We start from the raw sequence: 10,506 nt of genomic DNA on the forward strand, positions 1-10,506 counted from the left end.
GCAGGTCCTTCTAGTTGTGGGATGTGGGACACTGCCTCAATGTGGCCTGACGAGCGGTGCCATGTCCGCGCCCAGGATCTGAACCCTGGGCCACCACAGCGGAGCGCGCGAACTTAACCACTCGGCCATGGAGCCGGCCCTGAAAAAATTTTTAATATTGAGGAAATCACAAATAAAATGATTGAGAGGTTCACTGAGAAGCCCCTCCTCGAAAATTAAATATACTTTTAATCTTCATTTTAGTTCAAGTGAATTGTAAAACTGTTCACTTTTACAAATTAAAAGCAAATTATTATTAAGGGATCATAATATAATTTGTCACCTATCTCAATAAGGTTCTGTTTTTCAATTCCAAAATACACTCTTTATCTGCCAAATACTGTCTCAAATCTATTATCAGTACTCTTCTATAGACCCAGCTGAAAAGCAGAGCTATTTAATCTTACTTTGAAATTCAATTCTCACAGCATGCAATTAATTCTTTGCCCCTCACTTTCCATCTAAGAATAAATATGAACCACACAAACAAACGCATACTATGTGAAGCTAACTGAAGTCATTTTTGCTTCACTTTCACTTTTAATATATTTTTAAATATGCTTATTTAACTAAAAATGTATTTTAAGAATGCCCTGACTTTGTGTAGATGAGTAAATGTACAATTATTGCATCATAACTATGCAGCTTTTAACATACTACGAAAATGCCCTCCAGAATAGATGAACTAATTTTATACTTCTACCAGCAATGTAAGAGTTCCTATTTTCCACACCCTTTGCATCACTTGATTTGACTTAACATCTGCCAATCTGATAGAGTAAAAATGATCTCATTGTTGTTTTAATGGAATACTTTCAATATCGTACCCTGTATGAATTACCTATTTTCTAAAGAGTATACATGTGTTGATATTTTCCCAGCCTAGTCCTTCTCTATTATCTCTCTTTTCCTTTCTAATTAAACAATAAAATGCCCAAACAAAAAATAACTTAAAAATGCCCTCTCTTCCCCACCTGCCGACTCTTCCCAGGGACCCTTCACTAAGATAGGATATATACTTCTGGGCTTTTCATTTCAGAAATGAAGCATGCTACACTTGACAGAGAAGACTGTGATAAAAACACCCATTTTATGCCAATGGGCAAGCATTGGCATAAAGGTTACTCAAGAACCTTGAGTGCTATAGCATGGTTTGTGACTTTGATACATTGCTCATTCCAGTCTGTATTGGTTTTCTGGAAGGACAGTGATATTTTGAAATTAAAACTCTATGATTAATCTCAAAACAGCACACAAAATAGATTGAAATGAGACAAAAGAATGGATATGAAGGTACAGATTTCAAATTTAAGTCATCAGATATGTGGAGACCAATGTGGAAACGGAGGTTGGATAAGAGATGAAATATTACCTACACAAAGATGAGAGTCAAAGCTGAGAGAAGGCATATGCTGTTGAGAAGGCAGACAAGTGGGAAGAAGCAGAGACCTCAGGCTCAGAGTTTACCCAGTGAGCAAACCCCACAACCCCCAGGAAAGCAAAGAGAACCATTTAAAGAGAAGAGAGGCAAGCAAAGTGGTTTTCAAAATAATGGAATGACGTTAACAAAATTAAATAAGAGCACTGGAGGGAAAACTGAGCAAAGACATTACATTTTTTCCATAAAATATTTAAGATAGTAGTAAAATCTTAACCTAACCAGGAACCTAAACCAGAATTGAAGTTGGTTGAAGGAGATGGCACAGCCTATGATGACAATGGTTCAAAGAGGTGAACAAATGGAACAAAAAGTAGGTAGATAACTTGCTTATATGCCAACTCCTTCCAGAATACAATATGGGAAGGTTAATAAAACATAAAGTCAGACCAAGGAAAGGGGGAAAAGTATCCCAGCCATGTGAACTAATAAAATTGCTATGGTTCAGTATTACACTCACTCTGAGCTTACTGGCAAGCAGGGCAAAAAGGTAAACAGTGCAACCCACATACAGTCATGCATCGCTTAACGACATGGATATGTGCTGAGAAATTTGACGTCAGTCTATTTTGTCGCTGTGTGAACGTCACCTACACAAACCTAGATGGTATAGCCTACTACACACCTAGGCTGTATGGTACTAATCCTATGGGACCACTGTCGTATTTGCAGTCCATCACTGATCGCAGCACACGATTATAGTTTCATATAAGAAATACAACAATTTCTCAAGAGAAATTTTTTTCTGGAAACAGAAAAACAAAAAGAAATTTCTCATGTGTGACCCTAAAATTCAAAGGCTAATGTCTTTGTCAGGTTTTACAATAAATGAAGCAATTTTACTCTTATTTAATACACAGTTATGTAGTATTTAACAAAAGCCAAATACTGCCTTAAGCCTTTTACAAAATGTTAGCTCCTTTAATTTTCATGGGGCTATTTCTTTTAATTACACTCTATGAGACCTGCCAGAGTCCTGAGTGCTGGCATTCCAGGTGGCATGCTGACTGAGGGATGACCTATGCTTTGGAAGCTGAGCATTAGACAGGATAACAGGATCAACTAGAGGCTTACCTCCCAGAATAAGAGAAACGTTTATCACATAAAGGCAAAATGGAAGGGGTCAAAGGAGGAAAGCTACATTTGAAAACCAAATCATTCAAGAAATAGAATCGTTAACCAGATTAAAATTTTGTTTCAATCTTGAAGCCAGCGTTCCTCACTTTATATGTAAATTGGAGATAGTTGGGGTTCACTCCTGATAACACTGACTGAAAACTCTCAGGATTATCAGATACTTGGATTGCTCCTGAACCAATCTAGTTATTACTTCAAATTTTGGTGGCAAAAAAATAAACTCCTTTGAACTATGGTAAACAAGGTTATCTTATTGGCAATTTGAACTTCCAGAGTATCTGAGCAAATATTCTTGAAGGATTCCCTCCCTAGACTGGTTTTCTTTGGAGGTTAGCAGGCACAGGATGGGACAGTTTTTATAGAGGGCTGTCAATAAGTATTAGCCAAAATAGTGTTTCAAAATTATTGCTACGAAATGATTTCTTATTTAGAAGGCAATGAAGCTAAAAGCTTCTGGGAAACATGTAAATCACAAAAGGAGCTCAATTTCCTATCTGACAAAGCGGAAGAGGGACACTAGCGTCACTGAAGAGACAATGAAAGACATATTTTCAATGGAAAGAAAGCAGTTCCCATCCTAGGACCTTTAAGGATTTTTAAATGTTAATAATTGCATTTTGCAATTCTGTCACTCTGAGCGTATTTAAACTAGTTACATGCCTGGTAAACCAGATGTCAAGGCAAAACTGAGTATCAGATAAGATTAAGCACACATATTCTAGTCCCTAAAAAACATTAGAGAGGTAGAAATTTAACAAAAGTCCAGCTTTTTAGAACTTGAAGGGATATGAATCATCTAACCAAAGACGTTAAATGATCTGCCCACGGTCATAAGGCTACTTCGCAGCACAAAACCATTATCACAGAATACTACAAATTTTGCCCATCACCAAATGATTTTTTTTAAATAACGTTTTTCAGTCTGGGAAAACAACTTCAGATTGGAATGTTTTAGGAAGGTGCCAACTTCAATTACAGGAAATATTATGCAGGCCTGAGACTGAAAGTTTAAGAATCACTCTTTCAGCCTGACTTAAGGTACTCCGGAGCTGGAGATAGTAGTAACATCAGTAAAAGGGAGACAAAACAGTCACATAACGTCAGTACAAAGTCAGAAAAACAGAAGGGTATAAAGAGGGCAGACAGGTATACTTTTACTCACATTGGGAAAACAAAGTTTGTGTCCATTTATACCACACAAAACAAAATATCCGGGAAATTATGTAAGAAAAACCACTTTTAAGATTAAATTGCTGTGCAGTATAGATGAGTTAACATCCTACCACAATTTAAATCACAAAAGCTACTTTCCTCGGATTTTTCAGTTAGTTTTACCCATCACATTTCATCTTGGCTATTTTGACTCCCCCCACCCCAAAAATGCGCCCATTTCATGGAAGACATCAGACAGGCCAAAGCTGGTCCCCAGCGCAAACAGGTGGTCTGTACTGCGTGCCCCATCTTCTCGGCCACATGACTCTCTTCTTCCTCACCTCGTTTCAGAAACACTATTTCCGGTGCCCCAGATGGCTCTACTCAGGCCTGCAGGGGCCACTCCAGAAATACTAAGCATACTCGGCTATAGAGGCTTCCAAAATGATGGTGGCAGAGATCGAAGGAGGGCAGGCTGAGAGGACACTCGAGCCTGGAAAAGCGACGAGTCAGGGAGGCAGAGGCTTTGCTCAACGCCCGACTCCCAAATGTCACTCGCTGGAGACGTTCGTGTGGCATCACCACCAAGGGCTGGGCGGGCGCCAGGCGCTGCAGCCAGGACCGGGCACGGAGCAGGCGGCGCGGGCCGGGCAGCCGCAGCTCCAGGGCGGCGGCGGGGGCGGGGGCCCGGGCCGCCCCTCGCGGCTCCCCGCTGGCGGCCCGCGCCGGGAACGGGGAAGGGAAGTGTGGGCCGAGCTGAGGGGCGCGGGCGGGGCCGGGCCTAATCACATGGCGCAGACGGCGCAGGCCGCCCGACATCTCTTTCTTTCTCTTTCTCGAACCTCCGCTCCCCTCCCACCCCCCCGCAGGCCCCTCCCGAGCCGGGGCCCCACGCGGGACTAGGCCTCCTCGTCTCGCCGAGACACTCACTTTTCGCCTGAGGCCACCAGTTCCTTGCCCTCGCTGTTGCCGAGCGCGTCCGGCTCCCCGGGACCGTCCTTGGGGCCAGGCGCCGGCGGGGCCGCGGGCGGGGTAGCCCCGGGCTGCTGCTGCGGCGGCGGCGTCGTGCCCCCCTTGCCCAGCTCCTGCAGGATCTCCGAGGGGGAGCTGGAGAGGCCCCGCGTTAGGGGTCCCGCCGGCCGGCCGCCCCCGCCCCACCACGGGTAGAGCCGCGCGGCGGCCGCCGAGCTCGCAGCCGCGCGTCCCCCGCCGCGGGGGCGCCGGCTCAAGGTGCCGAGGGGCTGCGCCCGCCTCAGAGCGGCGCAGGCGGCGGCGGGCGGCCGCAGGAGCAGGTCCCGCAGCATCGCCGAGCCTCGCAGCCGCATCATGCCGCCGAGTCTGTCAGTGCCCGCAGGACAGGGGAGGATGCTCGGGGCGTGGGCGGCCGCTCTCCTCCGGGAACGCGGTCTCCCGCAGGACGCCGAGAGGGCAAGAGAGGACAAGGAGAGGGACGTGGGTGTGGTTCCGGCTCCCGCAGCCGCCGCTGCCGCTCCTGAGCTGCCCGCTACCGCTCTTCTTCTCACCCCTGAGGGCTCCGCACTGAGGCTGAAGCGCAGGGGAGGGCCGGAGACATTCCCCGCTCACCCTGGCGGGGGCGGGAGAACGCCGGCGTCCTGCCCCCTTCGCCTGCTCTGATTGGCTCAGCTCTTCGACCTCTCTTCTGATTGGTTACTAGAGCAGTCAAACTTCTCTCGGCGCCGGGTGCGCGAAGAGTTGGGCGGGGCACCGGCGGTGGACGGGGAGAAGAGTCACACTGACGTGTGAGACGGGGGAGTTGGGCCGGGTCCTGAGTAGCCCGTTCCTCTTTCGTGACCAGCTCCGATGCTGCCCTAGTTGGGAGCTGGGGTCTCGGGGTCTCGTCATCTGTGAAGCACAGGGGCTCCGGGACTGTGGGGCCTCGAACTGCTAGGGAGACTGATGAGCAAGAGCCCCCCGCAGCCGAGAGGCCGGCGGTCATTGGCTTTGGCCGGAGCTGGCGTCCGGCCGGGCCGTCGGAGTTTGGCTGGTCCAAGTTTGCAGCTGGCCCTCGGCTACCTGGTGAGGGCGTGTGGCGACGCGACTGAGGGACGCGGGCCCGAGAAGGCTGCCCTAGAGGAGCCTCGGCCCTCTCCCAAATGTTGCATTTACTTGAAACTTTCCATGGTTGGCGACTACCCAGATGTGAAGTGTTTTGGAAAAAATGAGCAAAATCCTTTCAGCTATGCGACTTAGCCATGTGAAGGGTTGGAGTTCTAGGGGAGGGCAAAGACAGAGGGAAATGCCAGAATACGACTGCTTTCCTTTTTAAAAAATATTTTTTTTTAATTTACATCAGCATCTCAAAACTATTTTTGAACAGCAATGATTCCTTGAACACTAGTTTGCTGAAAGCAAAATTGTAGATACTTGTCTGTTTTAAAAGCTGCTTCATCGTTTTAAAATAGAAGCATCCTAATACTGGTTCTCTAAATCGTTTCCTACTACTGTATTACTTTATCCATTTATCCTTTTGGACTTGTAGTAAAAGAGCCAAGGATCTGAAAACTGAATTTTTCTCTGAGCCTACAGATACACTCCACTCCACGCCAGAAATGTTTTCAGACGATGTCCTGAAACACTTAGGTTTAAACGCATAGATCCACAAAGGTTAATGGGATGATTTTTATGAAACAGGAAGGGTGTGTGTCAGGTGCGTCATTAATTGATCACCAGATTTAGTAATCTAATGAATCTTAAAATATTATACTAGATTAATAATAGGCTGTACTCACAGGTTATGTGACCTTTGGCATATCACGGTCTTGCCATGTTTAAGTTTTTTCTGTCTGCTCCTTAACTGGAAGAACATGGAAAAAGCTATCATGTGTAACGCATTTAATCACCTTAAAAAAAGTTAATATGATTGCAAATTATTTAGAGGGATTTTATTACTACTTAATATTACTTTTCACTAAAATTTGATGAGTCAAAGTAATAGTATATTCAGGAAAAGGAATATCAAGTTTTGGAGGAAAGGTAACAAATACTACATCTTCCTAACCTTTCTAATCTGACTTATCAATGACATAGGCCTGTATATTGTCCAATCTCTTAGATAGATATAACTATGCATATAACTAGTTATCAATTTTGACTGCCTGCCTCCTTTCTCTCTACTACATCCAAGCTATTGACAAATTCTGTTATTATTTTCCTCCTTGTTTTTCTTTTAGATTCTCTAATTTTCCTATGAAAATTCTTTCCAATATTTAAAGGATTAAATACCTTATAGTATACTTAACAAATATAGAAAGTAAATTTAGCAATAGATTATTTTCTAGAGTTTCTATTTTCAGGGATGAGCTGGTAAGAGTAGACAGATGTTACTCCTAATATTTAGAAGAACTTAGAGTCCACTGAAATTTAACCCCTTCTTTGAGAAGACCAATGAAGATGTTATAAACAGAAAATTGAAACTACTATAAATAGATTAAAAATGTGACTCACTAATACTTTCACTTGATTCTTCATCTTATATCATTTTTTAAGTCTTTAATGGGGTTTTTTAGTCAAATACAACTTTAGTACTGTGAATTGGAGTTAATTACTATTTCCATTAGGTTAATTATTTATCTATTAAATCATATCATCATATAAAACAGTCTATCTCTATAAAAACATTTTATGCACATACGATAGTCCACCAAAACATCTAAAAATAGGAAATTTCTCTCCAGATTAACAAGTGGCTAAGTTGTCAGAGCTCCTCTTAGACTTCCTCTTTGCTACCAGTTAAGTGCAGCTATCCCGCAACAGATTGTGTTCCCATAGCCGTTGAGAAGATAATCAAGCATGGAAAGAGAAAACTGGAATTTCTGCACTTTGTATCTATTCTAACTAGAACAATTCCTGAGCTTCTGTGTTCTTTTGAAGATTAGAAAAGGCTAATATTTCAAGATTATATATAATTTCCTGATCTTGCCCTCCACAAATACTAAAATGTTATTATTTATTGATCTAGAGCTAAATAGAAAATAATTCTCCTTTGACCAACAGCTTAAAAGAAATGCCTAAGGTTTTTATGTTTGAAATTCTTCTACTTAGAGAATAAGGTTCAGGAAACTTCTAAACAAGCTTCTGCTACCACTTCCCTTTCTTCTGTTGGTTTCCTGCTTTAACTGGCCAACTTCCTAGCCTCGCTGACCAACCCTGCCAAACATGACTTATTTTTCCAAAGCTGAATTTAGATCTATATTAGGGTATTATAAATCCCTCATCTATAAAATGGGGATAATACTGGTATCTTATCTCATAGGGTTGTTACGAGGATTAAATGAATCAATATGTGTAAAGTACTCAGAACAACGCCAGTAGCACTCCATAATTGTTAGATATAATAATAATTATAGTTATAATATATAATATATAATATAATATATAATATGTATATAATACATAATATATAATAATAATTATAGTTATAATTTTGTTGTGCAGTGTGATTAGTCGTCACTTCTATTATTGAAAAGTCAAACTGGGAATTGTTTTAAACCATCTAATCATAAATATCACTTAAAAAGAAGCCAGCTCCCCAAAATGAGATCGTTTACTTACTTCATTTTTTAGAAAACAAACCAATAATTTCCAAAGTATCTTAAAATAGAAAGAGACTGCTGCAAAGACAGTCAGATTAAGCAAAGCTAGGCTCAGTGCCCAAGATACTATTTACAAACAACTTTTAAAAAATACAAAAGAAAGATCTGCTAGACCAAAAAAAGAAAAGGCCTGAATGTACATGTCACACATAACCAAATCTAAAAATCTACCATTTGCACCTATGTAAATTAAACTTCTGTTCCTTGCAACATCACACAAAAATGGCAAGACAGATTTTTGTCAAATCTGAAGAGACCATTTGAATTGTCTCATTTAAAATACTAAGTATAGGGGCTAGCCTGTGGCCAAGTGGTTAAAGTTCCACGTGCTCTGATTTAGCAGCCCTGGTTGGCGGGTTTGCACTCCAGGCGTGAACCTACTCCACTCATCATAGCCATGCTGTGGAGGTGTCCCACGTTCAAAGTAAAGGAAGATTGGTACAGATGTCAGCTCAGGGCTAATCTTCCTCAAGCAAAAAAAAAAAAAAAGAGGAAGATTGGCAATAGATGTTAGCTCAGGGTGAATCTTCCTCACCAAATAAATAAACAAGCAAAATACTATATGAAATTCTTTTTGATGGTCCCCTGATGGCCAGAATGGAAGTGGGGTGGTAATCAGTTATGTTCCTTCATTCAGAGTGATATGGTAGAGATTTCAATTTGTTCAGTTTATAAGTTAATATTGTGTATACTTAGATCACAATTACATGCATGGGCCTCCAGATATTTACTGATTTCTCAAAGTGATTTTAATTCTTATTTTTTTGTAGATTCATAGAAAATATTAAATTAGACTAAACCCCATCCCAGAGATAAGGAAGTCTTACTTGTATACTAGCAAAACTTAAAAATACTCTAATTTTGTAAATAGTCCAAAAGTTAATCAAAAGGATACCTGCTTGAGAATGAAAACAACCTCAGAGGTGGATTGTATTGCTGTTCCCAAATATTTTTGTCCCTCCCAATGGCGCTTTACCTCCCCCGACTTGTCGAATGGCAGGTTTGGCCTTATGCCTTGATTTGTTCAATGAAATATGAAAGGAAGTAATATACGCCACTGCTGAGCAGAAACTTTAAGAGTTGTCACTTGGTTCTGTTGTCTCTCTTTTCATTTTGCAACAAGAACAGCATGTGCCAAAGAGGAAGGCTCCTTCACCTGGTTTCCAGAATGATGGAACAAAGCTGAAGATGACTGTGATTGCCAAATAACATGAAGAGAAATAAACTTTACTGTAAGTAATTTCACTTAGGGGGTTATTACCACAGAATTGCTTAACTTAGATTGACTGGTATCTCATCCGACTTGAATGAAGAAGACTTGGGAGCCATGAGACTAATCCAGATTACAAACGGTATTTGAAGACTCTAAAAGATAGGCAGTCAACCTCCAGAACAATTGAATCTGAGTACCATTGACAGGACAGTCAGAATAGGCATTCTCTTTCAGGGACGCTTAAAACCAAAGTTTAGGTAGGAGATGTTTGATTGATTTGAATATTTCATATGTTTTTGGACACTTTAATTGGGGAAAATTAGCAGTGGTTTGAATTATGAGCTCCATATCAATTATGCTAAGTTGGTTTTATGCTATGAAACCTAATGTTGGTTTAGCATCTGAAATTTGTCACATTTCCTAAGCCCTGAGGAAGAAAAATAAGCCTGGACTTTTGTCTATTTATGCTCATCCAAGGGTAATATCATATTACCAGTTCAGAAACCAATTACTGAACTCCACTGACACCAGAGAGCTAAATCCAAAATTCAGACATTTGAAGAAAAGCATCAGAGTTCACAGTAGTGTATTTTGATGTTTTGTAGTAAAGAGGAATCAGTATTCATCCTCTGTATAGTGTGGATTCCTTCAAACTCTATCTTTACTTTTCAAGAGTCTGACATTTATAGTCAGCATGTGATTCCCTCTGGCCAATTATAAGTTACAAAAGACAGCTTGATTTCTGATTGAGCTGCTTCTCATAGTCACAACACCATGTGGTGTGTTCTGAGGCAGAGCTTTATTTATATGCACCCCAGATAGTACAACAAACAGTGTGATGTATAAAAAATCTCTGTAAAAACCACCCAAATGTTTATCAGTAAAAGAATTTACTAAAATAATGTGAGATTTCC

The 10,506-nt window shown here is 41.5% G+C and overlaps 1 protein-coding gene across 2 annotated transcripts in view; it reads right to left on the reverse strand.

Moving 5' to 3' along the window:
- Nucleotides 1–5,323, reverse strand: part of LOC124233466 (glutaminase kidney isoform, mitochondrial) — a 79,919-nt gene extending 74,596 nt beyond the window's left edge. The window contains exon 1 of one of the 2 annotated variants that reach the window (XM_046650569.1): nt 4,697–5,323. In XM_046650569.1, the coding sequence (XP_046506525.1) occupies nt 4,697–5,094 (398 nt within the window). In that variant the 5' untranslated portion in view covers nt 5,095–5,323. The remainder of the gene's footprint in view (nt 1–4,696) is intronic. The other variant, XM_046650570.1, reaches the window with a different exon arrangement.
- Nucleotides 5,324–10,506: the final 5,183 nt, after the last annotated feature.

This window comes from Equus quagga, unplaced genomic scaffold (assembly GCF_021613505.1).
Source record: "Equus quagga isolate Etosha38 unplaced genomic scaffold, UCLA_HA_Equagga_1.0 203_RagTag, whole genome shotgun sequence".
Taxonomy (NCBI): domain Eukaryota; kingdom Metazoa; phylum Chordata; class Mammalia; order Perissodactyla; family Equidae; genus Equus; species Equus quagga.